This window comes from Podarcis bocagei, assembly GCF_964188305.1.
Source record: "Podarcis bocagei genome assembly, chromosome: 1".
In the NCBI taxonomy this organism is placed as follows: Eukaryota; Metazoa; Chordata; class Lepidosauria; order Squamata; family Lacertidae; genus Podarcis; species Podarcis bocagei.
Genome location: NC_138125.1, coordinates 85,082,083 through 85,100,286, shown reverse-complemented (window position 1 = coordinate 85,100,286; position 18,204 = coordinate 85,082,083). Strand labels below are relative to the sequence as shown.

At 49.0% G+C, this 18,204-nt stretch overlaps 1 protein-coding gene across 5 annotated transcripts; it reads left to right on the top strand.

Moving 5' to 3' along the window:
* The first annotated feature begins 545 nt into the window (after window positions 1–545).
* On the top strand, window positions 546–18,193 carry SERPING1 (serpin family G member 1). 5 transcript variants are annotated; one of them, XM_081190703.1, is made up of 10 exons: window positions 546–771; window positions 4,318–4,422; window positions 4,542–4,646; window positions 5,461–5,565; window positions 8,362–8,848; window positions 9,982–10,119; window positions 12,960–13,163; window positions 14,436–14,578; window positions 16,419–16,638; window positions 17,743–18,193. In XM_081190703.1, exons 1-10 carry the CDS (start codon window positions 712–714, stop codon window positions 17,991–17,993), a joined length of 1,818 nt encoding a protein of 605 aa, XP_081046829.1. In that variant the 5' UTR covers window positions 546–711; the 3' UTR covers window positions 17,994–18,193. The 5 variants fall into 5 exon arrangements, with proteins under 5 accessions (XP_081046829.1, XP_081046830.1, XP_081046831.1 ...); XM_081190704.1 differs by lacking the exon at window positions 4,318–4,422 and having other exon boundaries at window positions 547–771; XM_081190705.1 differs by lacking the exon at window positions 4,542–4,646 and having other exon boundaries at window positions 547–771.
* The last annotated feature ends 11 nt before the right edge of the window (window positions 18,194–18,204 follow it).

Genomic DNA, 18,204 nt, shown 5'->3' with positions numbered 1-18,204 from the left:
CTAAAAAGACTCCTGCCCTAAAACATTTCTCTAATAATATTGGCAGGCGGCAGCCACGACCGATTGTTCCTTCATCTTAGTTCACTCCCACCACAAATGAATAAAATCCTCTTAGTCCTCAGGCTGGCCTGCTCCCATTCCTGCCTCATGATTTACAGGAATTCTCATTTTTTGGAGAATTAATCCTTAATTTTTAACTAACTACTGCCTGCAGCCAACCAATGAGATATAAATAAACCCCTTTTTCCCTCCCCCATGATCCACTCAGAAAGTAGATAAGGTATGTCACAACAGTTGGGCCATATCACTTGAAGAATTCCCCACAGAGAAGGTAATTTCTTGAACTCTTTCTTTTCTACTTGAGAAGTACTTCTGTCCTCGGCCTTCCCCTCCTTTGACAGTTTTCTTATTTCACCACATCTTCTAATGATTTCCTCTCAAGCCAGGGAAACTAGGGAACTGGAATTCCCCTGAAGTCCGTGAATCTAATGTTTTCTTTAGGCACGTGATCCGAGATTGCGAAAAATGGGAGAGAGGAGCCTGCAAGCAGCCAGAGAAGGGGGGCAAGGAGAGGAAGCAGCTGACTGGAGCAGATATTCTTCAGAAATTTCTCCAGTGAGGAACTGTGTTAGTCCCATGCAAGGAGCAAGTGCATTCACCTTCTTTGGGGATTAAATTCAAGTGTCTTTCTTTGGCAGGATTTTTGCCACCATGAAGATCTGGTTGATCCTCCTAGGCCTGGCCACAACTCTGATACCAAGCTTCTCACAGGTGAGTAGCAGAGGTGTAAGCAACACAGAAAGGGATTGGACTAGATGACATCTTAGGTTACCTTCCAGTCAGGGCCAGCCCTGCTCCCTAACATTAGGCAGAGTGGTTTGGAGTGCCATGAAAAGCAGGAGAGGGCTTATTTATTTAACAACTTATTAGTGCATTTTTGCTGCCAGGAGAGGGAGGGCTCCTTGTGGGATGTTCTGCCTCGGGTGTCAAAACAACTTGCCTAGTCTTGGATAGTTATTTATGCAGCTTGACTTGGGGAGGAGAGGAGGCAACATTCGTTGTTCGGTTTCAAGCAGCCAAATATCTTCAGCTGGCCTTGTTTCCAGCTCTGCTGTTCTGTTATTACATACCCCTCCCCAGCTTCAGAAAGATCCCTACAAAAGACAACAGCAAGCCAGGAAGAGGCAATGGCTGTGTTATTTGTTTTAATTTATTTATTGAATTTACATACCACCCTATTCCCGGAGGTCTCAGGGCGGTTCACAGAACAAAATCAGAATGTAAAACCACAAAATATATAATCAAAATAAAAACAGCAGCCCAATAACCCCCCAAAAAACACCCCATGTTTTAAAATGGTATAGAATGCCCACTTTGGGCTCTGACCCTGCCCACTGTCAGCTTCAGTCCCACCCACCACTGACATGTAGAAACCCCAGACAGTTTACTCTCTGAGGAAATGTGGCCCTTGACAAAATATTCCCCACCCCTGTCCCAAATGATCCACAGCATGCTTATTTGAAAGTTTATTCCCCTCAAAGTGCAGAGGACTTGCTTTAGGGAAAATATGTTCAGGAAGAGGAGGGTAATGGGAAGTTAGTTAGTTAGTTCTCCTTTAGAAATCTAATGTTAGTTAGTTCTCCTTTAGAAATCTAATGTGCAGGACAAAGCTGCACCTTTGAAATGCATTCTACCTGGCCCTTGCCTCCCCCACCTGCCTGGCCTGCACTACTTTGTTTTGGTTGTAGTCCTTCTACTGGTTGCAGAGGGCTTCTGACCTGGACACATATCAGTCTCAAGGAGCGCTGGAGTCATGCCAAGATGCAGACTGGGAGATTCCTGGTTCACACCTTACCTAACATTACCACTGTTACTTCCTGGTTTTCAAGTTGCATTTGGAACAACTAACTCTCAAAACGTATAGCCTGTTGTGGGAATCTGTCGCTGCTACAGGTGTGTCCAGCAGGGCCCCAGGACAGTTTAGGATCCACATTCAGACTGCAGTGCTGAACCATCTGCCAGCAGGCTCCTCCTTGTCCTGCTTATTTTAACACATGGGATGCTGAAGCCAATGAGAGCAGCAAAGCTATGGGAGTCTTTCAGTGGCTTCTGGAGAATCGGTGGTGCTCCCTGTTCCCAGAGTTTATGGCACCTTTATGCCTCTTGAAAAGGCCCTCCAAACTCTATGAAAATCAACATACACATACTCAGGTTTGGGGTTATTTTTAAAGCCATATTATTTTAAGGCTCCATTGACAACCTCAGTGCTGCAATGAGGAGGAACATATGTGAAGGAAATACAAGGCAGCCTGGCTGGTGGAACACTAAGTGGACAACACCTGCCTTCCCAAGATCCTTCTCCCATCCAAGTTTCTCCTTTTAAGTAGGAGGCAAGGAGAACTGGGCTCTGTTGCCTGGGCAGGAAAATAAGCCCAAGATTCATATTTTGCTTTCTTTTGAGGCAGTGGGGAATGGAGGGCATTGAGGGTTAATTAGAGAGGGGCAGAATTGGGGTCAGACATTAATTGTAAATTAATCAACTGAAGGGTCATTAGGGTGGGTAATTGATGGTAAGTAAATTCACTGAAGGGGCATTGATTTGAATGGGAAGTTAGCTGACCTGCCTTCAGTGGTGTGGGTGTTATGCTGAGGCGGGAAAATGTGTGGTCAGATGAGTGTTTGGGTGCTCAGATCTCATTTTTTTGGCATTGTAGTCTCTCGGGAAGGTTACTTGTCTCCAAGCACCATCAGTGCTTCTGTGACCTGGGTGTCCCCTTGCTGCAGAAAAATGTAGGATTCAAGAGTGGTTTGGTGTTTTGGGGTCTCTGACCCAACCTCTGCTTTGCACTCAGGTTCTTAGGCAGGCTACTTGTCTCTAAGCACCATCAGTTTGCCTTCTGTGAAATGGGTGTGTTTGGGTTGCAGTATCAGGGTCAAATATGTGGTTTGGTATTTAGGACTCAGATGTAACCTCTGCCTTGTATTTGCTTTGTGGTCTTGGACACTTGTCTCAATCTAGTCCAATGTTCTGTGTGGGTGTGGACAGCCGAAGCTGTATGAGAACCTTAAAAGTAGGACATGAGGACAGCAGTACTACTTCCTTGTTAATTCTCCTGCATTAAGTATTGAAAGAGAGAGAGAAAGATTGGGAGGGGACGTGTTATGATGTGGCATGAGCCTCATCTGTGTACATGAGAAAGAGAGGGAGGCTGTGTATGTTGTCATCTCCCGGGCTTACCCCATCTCAGATAGCTGCATGCTTTCAATGACATCTTCTATACATTTTATTCCTTCATCATATTTGTCGGGGTAGATAACAAGATCCGTCCAGTGGGCCTGCCTACCTGTCCATCACCTGACATCACAAACTCTACTGCATCCAGGTCTTTTGCGTGGGGTTAACAGGTGACAATCCCCTTTTGGCCCAGCCATGTCTTTACCTGCCCCGCATCCAACATCATATATGATGCCACATGTTTGGACTACTAGTCCAAATAAACACATTTGAATTTTAGCTGCCAATCTCTGTTAAATTCAGTTGTGGGCAGCAGAATAGGATGGCGGCACTCACATGAGCTCCAGTCTCCCACATCACTGCTACATGCCAGAAGGGATAGTGGAAGGGGGCAGGTGGTGGCGAGGCTGGTATGGCACAGATGCAGTCCAGTGCTCCTAAGTGTGAGCTGAGGCGTCGATCCAACAAGCTCAATGTCTCCTCCTTCTTCCTTTTGAAGACTGGGGAAGGCCCAAACATCAGCACAGACAACGACAGGCCTTTCTGCTCTGGGCAAACAAACAAGAACTTCTGTGAGTGGGCTGGGCTTGTGATATTTGTTCATGTTGGTGCCAGCACCTCTATGTCCTTGGTGCAGGAGTGCAGTTTCAGTATCTGACGTACTCTCAGGCATCTCCCCTGAGGAGTGTCTTTACAGACAGGAATGACGGGAAAAGCTGGCGGCAGCAGCTCTTTAGGAGGTGCCTGACTAGACATATCCAATATCTCAGGGGGAGGACACCACTCCAACAACCACTTGAAACTTACCCAGGATCCAGCTCCTGACTCTCTTTGATCACTGTCCCCCGTCTGTCAGCTGTGCCACCACTTGAGGCTCCAGTTTCACCTCCCTCACCCTACCTGAGCCCTTCCTCAAGTCACCCAGTTTCTCCCACCTTTTCAGTGCAATTATTTGTCCACCTGCTCTAGAACCCAACACAGTTTCTGATTAAAAGAATGAAGCACATTTGTTGGTCATGATAAACCAGAGAACAAAGACTTTCCTAATGGGGATTTATTTCTTCGTGACTTCTTGGAGCAAGGAGGTGCCAGAAGACAGCATAAGAGAAGCTGAGAATGACAGACCTGAGCTGACTCAGCCCACAAACAATGGCGGATGGAATTGGCCCTGGAATATCTTCAGACAGGTGTGCTTGTTAATCTGGATTAGAATGGGAATTAGGTCCTTTATCCTTAACCCCTTGTTCCCAAGAGAACAAAGACTTTCCTAATGGGGATTTATTTCTCTGTGACTTCTTGCAACAAGGAGGTGCCAAAAAAGAGCATAAGAGAAGCTGAGAATGACAGACCTGAGCTGACTCAGACCACAAACAATGGCGGATGGAATTGGCCCTGGAATATCTTCGGACAGGTGTGGTTGTTAATCTGGATTAGAATGGGAATTAGGTCCTTTATCCTTAGCCCCGTGTCCCCAAAGCAGCAACTATTGAATTATTCATTTAGAAAGAGAAGCTACTGATAGCTGAACAGTTTCTGGTTGAAGAAAGAAGTGTTTTAATTGGTTATGATAATCAGGAGAACAACAATTTCTCTAATGGAGATTGGTTTCTCCATGACATTTTAAAAACACAAGGAAGTTGTATTCCAAAGAATTCCATGTTGTGTGTGGGGTGTTGGCCACAGAGGTTGCAGATGCAGGAATAAATGATTCTGAGATCCCTCTTCCCTTCCAGGATTATGAAAATGAAGAATGAGAGCTGCAAAGTACTATAGGGGCTTATGCACTTACAACTGAGGACAAAATACAGGAGCAGAAGGTGTGGCTAATAATACGGACTAGAATGGAAATTACTTTATCCTACTACTAGTCCAAGTAGACATATTTGAATTTTAGCTGCCAATCCCTTTTAAATTATGTTGTGGGCAATAGAATGAGGGTGCTCCAGTCATGTTTCTGGATAACAGGACAGAGAGGAGAAGGGATGAGACATTGGTGAGGTCAGTGTGGTGCAAATGCACCAGTGCAATCCAGTGTTCCCACCAGGATGCTTGATTGTGCTAACCTTGCCACTGCCTCACCACTCTTTACCCCAGTTTGCAGCAGGGATCTAGAACCCAACACAGTTTCTGATTAAGAGAAAGAAGCACATTTATTGGTCATGATAAACCAGAGAATGAAGACTTTCCTAATGGGGATTTATTTCTCTGTGACTTCTTGCAACAAGGAGGTGCCAAAAAAGAGCATAAGAGAAGCTGAGAATGACGGACCTGAGCTGACTCAGACCACAAACAATGGCGGATGGAATTGGCCCTGGAATATCTTCAGACAGGTGTGCTTGTTAATCTGGATTAGAATGGAAATTAGGTCCATTTTCTTTAACCCCTTGTCAGGGGTGTTGGACTGGGTATATGCTCTACCTCTCATTTAATATGCTCTACCTCTCATTTAATATGCTCTACCTCTCATTTAAATCGGAACCAGTGATGGCAGTGAATGCCCTGTGTGAATGTCTGGAAGCAGATGGAGAACAGATGGAGATCAATGGATTGAGGATGAATCCCAACAGGACAGAAGTCTTATTTTGGGGGGACATGGGGCAGGTGTGGGGGACTCCCTGGTCCTGAATGGGGTAACTGTGCCCCTGAAGGACCAGGTGTGCAGCCTTGGTGTGCAGTCATTTTGGAATCACAGTTGTTCATGGAAGTGGAGGTTAATTCTGTGTCCAAGGTGCCTGTTTACCAGCTCCGTTTGTTACACTAGCTGAGACCTGCCTGCGCACTGTCTTGCCAAAGTGGTACATGCTCTGGTTATCTCCCACTTTGACTACTGCAATGTGCTCTACCTTTGAAGGTGACACAGAAACTACAGCAATCCAGAATGCAGCTGCCAGGACAGTATAACATCGGTTCTGAAAAACCTGCATTGGTTCCCAGTATGTTTCCAAGCACAATTCAAATTGTTGGTGCTGACCATTAATACCCTAAACAGCCCTGTCCTGTATACCTGAAGGGGCATCTCTGCCCCCATCATTTAGCCTGAACCAGCTTGAGGTCCAGCTCCAACGTTCCTCTGGTGGTTCCCTCACTGCAAGAAGTGAAGTTACAGGGAACCAGGAAGAGGGCCTTCTCTGTGGAATGCCCCCCCCCCATCAGATGTCAAAGAATTAAACAACTACACAACTTTCTTGAAGATATTTGAAGTCCGATGTTTCACTGTGTTTTTATACAGTGGTACCTCGGGTTAAGAACTTAATTCATTCCGGAGGTCTGTTCTTAACCTGAAACTGTTCTGAACCCGAGGTACCACTTTAGCTCATGGGGCCTCCCGCTGCCGCCGTGCGATTTCTGTTCTCATCCTGAAGCAAAGTTCTTAACCTGAGGTACTATTTCTGGGTTAGCGGAGTCTGTAACCTGAAGCGTCTGTAACGTGAAGTGACTGTAACCCAAGGTACCACTGTATTCTGTTGGAAGCTGGCCCGAGTGGATGAGGCATGCCAGTCAGATAGGCGGGGTATAAGTAATATTCAAGCTGGTGGCCATCACTGGCTCCTGGGTGTCATGAGCCCTGTGGAGATGTCATGGAAGGGATGGTCAGATCCCGAGGAGAGAGTGAGAGGTTGATGGCTCAGAGGAGGATCCTAGCAGGTTGGGGGAGGTGAAATTGGGCCTCCAAGAAATGTCTGAGCTAGTGGAGGGGCCCAGTGATCAAGGGAGTCAGGAGCTGGATCCTGGGAAGAATCCAAGCAGGTTGACAGAGAGGTGTTACACCCCTGTGTTATCAGACACCTCTAGTCATGAACTCCCTAAAGTGTAGCCGCCGTCACCTCCTCCTGTCAGTTAGAAAACTCTTCCTTCTGGGGAGGTCCTTACAGTAAGTTGGATACTGAGCCAGCACTGACTCCACCTCCATCTCCCAGCCATGGAGACACCAGTGCCAGCATGAACAAACCTCACAGGTCCAACTCACTTGGAGGAATTCCAATTTGCTTGCCTAGTCCTGAGATGTGTGTTGCTTTCCGCCCTAAGGGCTATGCTTACCCTGTTTTCAAAAAGAAGAGGGGGTGGGTGTCTCTTCTTGGATAATCTCAGCTCATTCTTAGCCATGTAATTCATCTGCTGTGTTTTTTTTAACTTTGCCTTCCTTCCACTCAGTTTTATGCATTCTGAGTCCAAGTTCAAGTTCATCATCCAGCAGTGAGGTCCAGGACACTGTAGGAGCAAATTCCGTAATGAAAAAGTACTTTCTTTTATCTGCCCTGAATCTGCCAACATTCAGCTTGGCTATATGTCTATGAGTTCTAGTGTTACCAGAGAGAGAAAGGAAATATTTCTCCATACCATGCATAATAATATTATAAACTTCTATCATGCTACCTCTTACTCGCCTTTTATCCAAACTAAAAAGTCCTGGAAGCTGCAATGTTTCTTCAGACCGGAGTCACCGGAGACATGTTTCAGATACATGTTTGCTTGGTGCTGGGCTCTGGGGCTCCCCTGGGAACCTAATGAGGAAGCAAGATCAGTTAGGGAGTTAATGCTGTGAGCCCCTCCCCCTGCCCCATCTTACGCTCTGCTGGCCTTCATTCCAAGGAAACCAAAACCTGGGCAAGCACCCACCCTGGAATGCCTAGAATTGCCCTCCGCTTGGAGATTGAGATAGCAGTACAATAGTGATTTCGAACACGTTTTGTATAGAGTTGAACCAAGCTACACAGCTGTGGGCAAGATGTGGCAGCTCCATCAACCCTGCTGCCTGCCAGTAAAAGCAACCTTAGAGGGTGGGACTAGGGGGATGCCAGCAGGTTCCAAGAACCCTCTTTTTGGGGAGATTTTGAGGGTGATTTGTGAGATTGTTTGGGCCCTGGGTGAGAGTGAGTTTGGATGGGTGGAGTCCTGGGTAAGAGTCAGGAAGCTGAGAGGTGTTGGGTGGGGAGCTGTGTCAAAAGAAGGGAAGAAAAGATTTATTAGTAATTTGTATTAATATTGCATTGTGTATTTTTATCACATTTGTTGTTGTTTTAGCTTCCTGCATACCTCTTAGATATATTTTTTATATATCAAGCAGTATTTGAAATGGCATTTTTAATCATCATCTATTATGGTATATTGCTAACACTATTTGACAGGGGATTCCAGTTGAGAATGAAGATAATGCTACAGTGAAGCTGGAAGAAGGAGGCGAGAGAGAAAACGAAGGGAGCCATGAGCAAAAGGAAGCTACTCATTTGGAAGTTGCATCTAACAAAAGAAATGGGGAAGCAGAAGGCAATGAATGTAAACAGTCAAGAGTCTCTGAGGTTGGTGTCAGGGAATGTCTGGATGACCCAGAGATGCCTGCTGGGACCACAAACACAACAGAGCCAGCCACAAGAATACCAACAACAGCAGAGGCAACGGCAAGTACCCCTTGCACATCCAAACAGTGCCAGCCACGCATTAATCCATGGGCCACGTGCGCTCGTGCCACTACAGAGGATGAAAAGAAGTTGTTTGAGGCTCTAACTGAATTTTCTGTGGAGTTCTATAAAGCAGCAATCCTACATGAGAAGCCTGGCTCTAACTTGATCTTTTCACCCTTCAGTGTCGCAGTGATGCTCTCCAACCTATTGCTGGGTAAGGCCATACCTACCTTCAGGTGTGCACATCATCACTTCAGGCTTAAGACCTCTGCATCTGAAATAATCTCTGTGTAGAAAAACGGGCATATATCAAGATGTACAAAGTACAGCATGATTGCTCCTCTGGCAATGAGCAACTGCAGCACATGCCAGCCACGTGATTTAATATTATTATTATTTCCCTAAATGGTGTTCCCAGAGCTTCAGCATGTCCTGTCCTTCTCAGCTTCACCTGGTGGACCTCCAGTCCCTCATATATTATCATTTATTCAATTTATTTTCCCCGCTTTCCTCCTTACCTGCTCCATCACTCAAACCAAAAGTGCCAGCGTGTATTACAAAAAGCAACAATGAATGCCTCCACTCAGCACAGCTTGGCAAACACTTCCTCGGGTCAGTGACAGGTCAGGGCCAGAGGGGACATAACCAATGGTCAGCACCCCACTTTCCCTTGAGTCACCCAGCTCTCTTCCTGGTCCTGTTGGTGTTGTGGGGCGGGTGGTCACTCCCTCCTTAACAAATTCCTCACTAAATTAAGGGAAGCCATGGCCTATGCCAGTGTTTCCCAAACGTTTTTGGGCAACGGCACACCTGTTTACCGGAAAAAAATCTTGCGGCACACCTCCATTAAAGCCCCGCCCCGTGACGTCAGCGCGCAGCGTCACGCCGGGAGGGACGCACAAAAGTGAAAGTTTTTTCCCTCCCCCTTGCCGGGGTGGGAGGAGGCAGCAGAGCGAGGGACTGAGGGACGGCGGCAGCTGAGGCGGCGGCGGCTGTTGTGGTGGTGGCGGCGATAGCGGGCGGAGGAGGGGGCGGCGGCGGGAGTTGCTGCTGCTGTTGTTGCTGCTGCTGCCCGGACATGCCGGCCTCCTCCTCCTCCGCTGTCTCGCGCTCCTCCCTTTTGCGCGCGCTGCCCCGCCGCTCGGCACCACCACCGCGGAGCCGCCCCCGGCTCGACGCGGATCCTCGCCGCCGCCGCCTCTCGCCGCCCGACTCGCCCGCCTCCCTCCCACGGAACACCAGCCGATGTCTCACGGCACAGTAGTGTGCCGCAGAACACCGGTTGGGAAACACTGGCCTATGCAATGACAGATACCTGCTCCTCACAACCCTGTCTTTGCCATCCAGGCACCTGCAATCAAACCAAGGACCGTCTTGAGAGGCTGCTCTTTTATCCTGAAGGATTCACATGTGTCCATAGAGCACTAGAGAGTCTCCAGAAATCAGAGGCCTTGACCTCCGCCAATGCAATGTTTTTCCAACCAGGTGAGTAAACTACCAGGTTCAAGATTCCCATACACCGTCTTTTCCCACGCACTACCGTATTTTTCGCCCCATAAGACGCACCGGCCCATAAGACGCACCTAGTTTTTTGGGGGGGAAATAAAGGAAAATTTTTTTATTTCCCCCCCCCAGGTGCGCTGCGCTACACCAGGAGCTTGGGGCGTGCGGAGCTCAGCGCGCCCCAAGCTTCTGCGTGCAGGCAAGGTCTCCGCTAGCGTGGGAGAGCTGGGCGCCTCTCCCAGGGCTAGCGGACCCCTGCGCTAATCCAGAAGCTTGGGACGAGCTGAGATCAGCGCGCCCCAAGCTTCTGCGTGCGCGCAAGCAGTCCGCTATCCTTGGGATAGCCGCGGGGCTCTCCCAGGGCTAGCGGATCGCTGCGCTACACCAGGAGCTTGGGGCGTGCTGAGCTCAGCGCGCCCCAAGCTTCTAGGTGCGCGCAAGCAGTCCGCTGCCGCCCCAAGCCTCGCGCACCCGGTGGGACCTCCTGCCGGGTGCGCGAGGCTTGCAGACACTCGCCCGAAGCAGGGAGAGCCCTCCGGAGGGCTCCCCGTGCTTCGGGCGACAGGCTGCCGCCCCAAGCCTCGCGCACCGGGCGGGACCTCCTGCCGGGCGCGCGAGGCTTGCTGGCATTCGCCCGAAGCAGGGAGAGCCCTCCCCAGGGCTCCCCGTGCTTCGGGCGACAGGCTGCCGCCCCAAGCCTCGCGCACCGGGCGGGACCTCCTGCCGGGCGCGCGAGGCTTGCAGGCATTCGCCCGAAGCAGGGAGAGCCCTCCGGACGGCTCCCCGTGCTTCGGGCGATGGGCTGCCGCCCCAAGCCTCGCGCACCGGGCGGGACCTCCTGCCAGGCGCGCGAGGCTTGCAGGCATTCGCCCGAAGCAGGGAGAGCCCTCCCCAGGGCTCCCCGTGCTTCGGGCGACAGGCTGCCGCCCCAAGCCTCGCGCACCGGGCGGGACCTCCTGCCGGGCGCGCGAGGCTTGCAGGCATTCGCCCGAAGCAGGGAGAGCCCTCCGGAGGGCTCCCCGTGCTTCGGGCGACGGGCTGCCGCCCCAAGCCTCGCGCACCGGGCGGGACCTCCTGCCGGGCGCGCGAGGCTTGCAGGCATTCGCCCGAAGCAGGGAGAGCCCTCCCCAGGGCTCCCCGTGCTTAGGGCGACAGGCTGCCTCCCCAAGCCTCGCGCACCGGGCGGGACCTCCTGCCGGGTGCGCGAGGCTTGCAGACACTCGCCCGAAGCAGGGAGAGCCCTCCGGAGGGCTCCCCGTGCTTCGGGCGACGGGCTGCCGCCCCAAGCCTCGCGCACCGGGCGGGACCTCCTGCCGGGTGCGCGAGGCTTGCAGACACTCGCCCGAAGCAGGGAGAGCCCTCCGGAGGGCTCCCCGTGCTTCGGGCGACAGGCTGCCGCCCCAAGCCTCGCGCACCGGGCGGGACCTCCTGCCGGGCGCGCGAGGCTTGCAGGCATTCGCCCGAAGCAGGGAGAGCCCTCCCCAGGGCTCCCCGTCCTTTGGGCGACAGGCTGCCGCCCCAAGCCTCGCGCACCGGGCGGGACCTCCTGCCGGGCGCGCAAGGCTTGCTGGCATTCGCCCGAAGCAGGGAGAGCCCTCCCCAGGGCTCCCGTGCTTCGGGCGACAGGCTGCCGCCCCAAGCCTCGCGCACCGGGCGGGACCTCCTGCCGGGCGCGCGAGGCTTGCAGGCATTCGCCCGAAGCAGGGAGAGCCCTCCGGAGGGCTCCCCGTGCTTCGGGCGACGGGCTGCCGCCCCAAGCCTCGCGCACCGGGCGGGACCTCCTGCCGGGTGCGCGAGGCTTGCAGGCATTCGCCCGAAGCAGGGAGAGCCCTCCGGAGGGCTCCCCGTGCTTCGGGCGACAGGCTGCCACCCCAAGCCTTGCGCACCCGGTGGGACCTCCTGCCGGGCGCGCGAGGATTGCAGGCATTCGCCCCATAAGACGCACCCCGATTTCCCCTTCATTTTTGGAGGGGAAAAAGTGCGTCTTATGGGGCGAAAAATACGGTATCTTCTCTCAGGTAAGATCTTATTCACACTGACACTGTGTGTTTCAAAACAGAAAACATCTGTGGAAATTGGTTTTATAGTTGTGGAACATAGCTGAAATGTTCTCCATATTCTCTGTTTATGGATTATAGCTGAATTAAAGGGACGTGGGTGGCGCTGTGGTCTAAACCACTGAGCCTCTTTGACTTGCTGATCAGAAGGTTGGTGATTTGAATCCGCTTGACAGTGGTGAGCTCCCGTTGCTCTGTCCCAGCTTCTGCCAACCTAGCAATTCAAAAGCACACCAGTGCAAATAGATAAATAGGTACCGCTGCAGCAGGAAGGTAAATGGCGTTTCCATGGGCTCTGGCACTTGTCACTGTGTCCTGTTGTGTCCTGTTGGGACGTGGGTGGCGCTGTGGGTAAAACCTCAGTGCCTAGGACTTGCTGATCGCAAGGTCGGCGGTTCAAATCCCTGCGGCGGGGTGAGCTCCCGTCATTCGGTCCCAGCTCCTAGCAGTTCGAAAGCACCCCTAAGTGCAAGTAGTTAAATAGGTACCGCTTCATAGCGGGAAGGTAAACGGCGTTTCTGTGTGCTGCTCTGGTGCCGTTTTGCCAGAGCAGCTTCGTCACGCTGGCCACGTGACCCGGAAGTGTCTCCGGACAGCGCTGGCTCCCGGCCTCTTGAGCGAGATGAGCGTGCAACCCTAGAGTCGGACATGACTGGCCCGTACGGGCAGGGCTACCTTTACCTTTACCTAAGGAGTCCTCTCAAGATAACCCACAAGAGCAAGAAGGGAGTATTTTTCTATCTCTGGTTTTTTCTTCATGAGCAGCTCTCCCCTTGGAAAATGATTTCCTCAACCTGACAAGGATGTTCTATAAAACCAAACTGGCTCACCTTACTAATAACAGCAACCAGGATGTGGCGGACATCAACAGTTGGGTGAGCCAAAGTACTAACAAGAAGATCAAGAAGATTGTGAATGAGCTGGATTCTGATGCCAAGATGATACTCCTTAATGCTGTCTACTTCTACTGTAAGTAGGAAGGTTCTAGGGCCTTCTGTCCCCCAACGTCTGATCCAGAGAGACTGCTCACCCAAAGCCAGTTTGGCTTCCCTACCCTTTGGCACTCAATTCCTGAAACACTGGTCCCCAGGCAGATTCCAGTTATCCCCTATTTCCCCACACCATGGCATGTCTCGAGGTTCCACCATTATTGAGCTTTTATATCACTTTAAATTTCAAGAGACCTCCCATCGGTTGACTTGTCTCAACAAAAATCGATATATATGATATAGAAATACAAAGCCCACACGCAATACAAGTGTGACTGATGGGAAACATGATGGGCTACATATAGCCCCCATCTTCTAGGATTCTTAACTGCACAGGGAGCCTCCACTGGTAGAGAGGTCTCCCCACAAGTGGAAGGCAATGAAGCCAGCAACAGGAATATGATGGTTGATGCAGGGCAAATGGCTTATCCGCCCTTATCCCACGCTATGGTTGGCCTTCCACAAAGGATGTAGACATGCTGGGCTCTTGACACTCCTGCAGCCAGAATCCTCACTGTATGCATACCCAAACAAAAATACTAGCTGTATATATATATGGGGGGGGGAGTAGTGTAGATCCTCCCTGCTCCATAACAGTTAGGAACTATGGTGCTTGGAGAGCACAAATCCATTCTGGAAGCAGCCAGTATTTGGCTGGGACAGGCAAGCTGTGACTCTAGTAGGGACAGAACTGTGCTTCATCAATGCCAGGTTGTGAAACGTATAAAGAGGAGTGAGTAGGAAAGTTCAGGGACTTTCTTTAGCATTACCCTTACAGGTGCAAGTTTAGATTGTGGGTTAATTAAATATGAGGTATGGTGTCTTTTTCTTTCAGTCTTCAAAAATGCATAACTTACTCTGCAACCTGATGATAGGGTGGATTCTCATGATACTAGACATGTGGTCATCCAACAAAACTTCTTAGCAGGAGACTCGGGAAAGACAATAGGATGTATTTCTTCATACAGCACATAGTTAAACTGTGGAACTCACTGCCACAAGACATGGGGATGGAATATTTGTGTTTTTGTAGTTTTAACTGTAAACCTCAGTATGGGAAAAAGCAGCATATAAATGGTGCTGGTGGTGGTGGTGATAGCCACTAGGCATAATGCCTTTATGTCATGCTTGTGAGGCTTCCTGGAGGCCTATGGTTGGCCAATGTGTAATGTGTACTTTTTAGTTGGATTCAAGCAGAGCTCTTCTGGTGTTTATGCCTCAATAAGCTGATCCAAGCTCTTCATCTTTTCAGCCAAGTGGAAGGAAATGTTTGTAGAGAAAGACACAAAGAAGGCAAAATTCTACCGCCCAGGCTTAGCTCCCATCAATGTTCAAATGATGATGAGTAAGAAATACCCAATGGCCTCCTTCATTGACCACAGCCTGCAGGCTAAGGTAATGCCTTTGGGGATTGGGAGAGGCTTACATTTTCAATTTCTAAGACCTGGTTCAGACACTCTAGTAAGGATGGCTTGCAACAAAGAAACCAATATATTAAAAAATTAATTATTAATGCAATGAACATACCTATAGAAGCAAAAACTAGTATCAGCTTGGCTTAATGTTTAGCACTCCCATCCAAGAACCTTGGGAACTGCAGATCTAAGGTGGTAAGAATTGCTTTTGTTCCTAGCAAAAATACAGTTTCCAGGTTTCTTAAACTGGTTTCACACTTGTTGAAACTTGCAGTGCAGGGATGATCTTATACCCTCAGCTCCTAAGGCATTCCTGTTCTTTGGTGGTCCCAGCAGCTTGGCTATCTTGTGCCTGTCTTGGGTTTCTCCTTGAACAGTTGCTCCTGCTGTTGAACTGGGTCACATCTGTAAAGACTTAGGCTAGTTTGGTTTGTCAATTGCTTCTCACAGCTGGTGGAGGTCCCATAGCAATTTGTAGAACAGAAAATAAAACACAAAACTGCAGTTCAATCAAATAACAATTAAAACAATACAGAACAAACATATTGCAGTCATCCAAAAAGCCACCACAACACAAAACATGCACCCCATATCCAACAGGAGAATGAACACCAAACAGGCTTGGTGTTCCTTATATAAATAACCGTTTTATGATTTTTGTGTGTGTGCTAACTTTACTCCGTTGAGCCCACACGGAACCCTTTCTTCTTTTCCAAATATAAAAGGGGGGGGGGGAGGATGAAAAATGGAAAGCAGCAAATTAGAGCTATACCATATTGATCTGAATATAAGCCACAGGTTCTCCCCAATTCTGGTTTGTATAAAACCTAAGTGTGGGATAGCCAGTCTAATATAAGCAACATGCTTAAGTCAATGCATGAAGGGTTTAATGCCATGGTGGAAGCAGTCCTACCAGGTTTCTTCTAGGTCATTTCCCCTTGCCTTGGGAGGAAATAGGTAAGCAAGTCTATTGTCTCTGCTACATGTGAAGAGGTTTGAGCTTAGTTGCATGGCTCTCACCAGCCAAGCCACTCTCGAGTTTCTATACCAATAATTTAGGAACTTTCACCACTTTGTAACTAAGCTAAGCTTTACTGCCTGTGTGACTTTTCTGAAGCTCATGAATCTGACCTTTGGAGAGTTTGTAAGTAAAGAATTTTTCTTACCTTGCCAAACGTGGTATTTTCCTCTGCTGGGGGAAAAGGGGAACTTTGGGAAGAAACTTTTAAGAGTACATTTTGGAACTCATTTGGAGGGGCATATTTTAAAGGTCCAGCAACCTATATTCCCATGCTTTATTTTGCTTCATATTTTGTGATTTTAAATATCTGTGGGGGAGTTGCCCCAAACCTGGATCTTGGGTCCATGGGGTCACGAAGAGCCGGACATGACTTAATGACTAAGCAACAACAACAACAACTATATACCATATACATATGTATATGGAAACCACACAGATGGCTTACTCTCCAGGTGGTGCAATGGGTCAGAGCATCTGGCTGTTAACTTCAGCCATTTTTGTAAAAGGGTCTCACACCCTTCTCAACAAGTGGTGCTGGTTGGTCAGTGAGTTGTTCATTGTGAGACGAGTTCAGAAGCTGCATCTGGTTTTGTGTGGGGTTTTTTAGATTGCAAAAAGCACTGGACCATACCAGATACTTACAGTACGTAGATATAGTTTAAAAGAGATCTCGTTTTAACAGTGTGGGGAATCTTGTGTTTCGACCAATACAGCATTGGGAAAATGGGGTGCTCCTCTATAGCAGGGTGCATGAGAATATGGGAAAAAGGCAGGAGACTGATGGTGTTTAATTTGCTAGGTTGGCCGACTGCAGCTGTCTAACAACATGAGCCTGGTCATCATCATGCCCCGCTCCATAACTCAAAATCTCACCGAGGTGGAGGAGCGCCTCAGTGCAGTTGTCTTCAAGTCAGTGATGACCAAGCTGGAAAGCACCCATTTCAAGCCTACCGTGGTCTACCTACCCAGATTCAAGGCGGACACTTCCCAGAACCTCATGAACATAATTGGGGAGATGGGTAAGAAAAATATAGCTGGAGAGAGGAGAAATGAGCTAAAGGCAAAGAAGCATTGCTCCTTTTCAGCATGAAGGATAGGTTGTGTCAGTGATAGAAAGAAACGCGAACCCCCACACTCCACCACCCTGTCACCAGTATATTTAATTCACTCAAGCCCACGAAGAAGCCTATTTCACAGCATTGTTCACAGAGCAGGACTGGCTGCATGGGCCTTCTCCCCAAACTAGATTTCTTGGGATAAGAAAAACAGATGGAAGCAGCACTGGGAAAACATGGGTGGTGATTTACAGGACAATGACCATGTCATATGAGCCCTCCATTAAACATGAGTTCACAGGGCATAGTTATTGCACAATAAATGCCTCAGCTGGAAGCCACCAACCTCAATGTATTCCAGTATTAACAGTATTGTCCTTCTGTCCTTTCTTCTCCCCACAGGCCTGATTTACTACCATTTATTTGCTGTAAAAGAATTGCCGTGCCAACCTATCCGGTGTGGCTAAGCGATGCCTTTTAAAGATTCTTGTGTCTGCTTCTAGATTAGCCAACGTCTTTTCCTCTTGGGGTGTTCTGTGTTTGTGTGTGTGAAATAGTGATGTGGTGCTAATAAAGAAATAAGAGGGGAAAGTAATAACTGAAGGAAACCAATTCTCTCTCACGTGCGCACACACACACACAAACACACACAAACAGACTCTGGCTAATTCAGGAGACATGCATCACTAATTCCCTACCCATGCTAAAACAAGAAGAAATAAATTGGGCTAAACCTGCAAAAGGGAAGCTTTAAATTAATGTTGCTGGGGACTTTTGCTGACTGGAAAATACTTCTAAGTCAACATTATAAGAAGAACTTTTCCTTGGGGAAGGGCACTGCTGGTTAATATAACACTATTGAATGCTATATGGCACCTCCATTTTAATTCTACCTCTAGCTAATTGTGGGGAAAGCCTTGCCTTGGAAGTACTACAATGTTTACAGGCATGTACAGGGATCTCTTCCCTCGTAGCTCTGCTTTGAAACCTATTTCCAGCCAAAGGAGAAGAGAGTTTAGGTTTCATCCGATATTATCTTTATGCATTTAATCCAACCTTCTCTTTCAGATTTTGGCTTTTTCTATGATGCCGATCTGTGTGAGATCTCCACGGATAAAGAATTGGCCGTGTCCAGTGCTCACCACAGGGCTGTGCTGGAAATCAGCGAGGAAGGAGTGGAAGCGGCGGCTGCCACAGTTGTCTCCCTGGCACGCACAGCCAATATCTTTGAAGTGTCTCAGCCCTTCCTTGTTGCAGTGATGAGGGATAATGGGTTCCCAGTCTTCATGGGGCGCATCAACAACCCACAGGCAGCATAACGTTCTCCTCCTTGCTCCTGTCAGCTTCTGCCAGACACACACAGGATTGCCCCTAGTTCAGCCTTCACTGTTTACACATGAAGCCTTGTGCAAGTGGCTGTAACATGTTCCTTTGGTATTTCCTCCCATTTTATTCTTTTGCGTTATAATTTTATCCTCCCATGCCTATGCCTTTTTTTAAAAAAAGCTGGTTTCCCTCCCCCTTGTCATT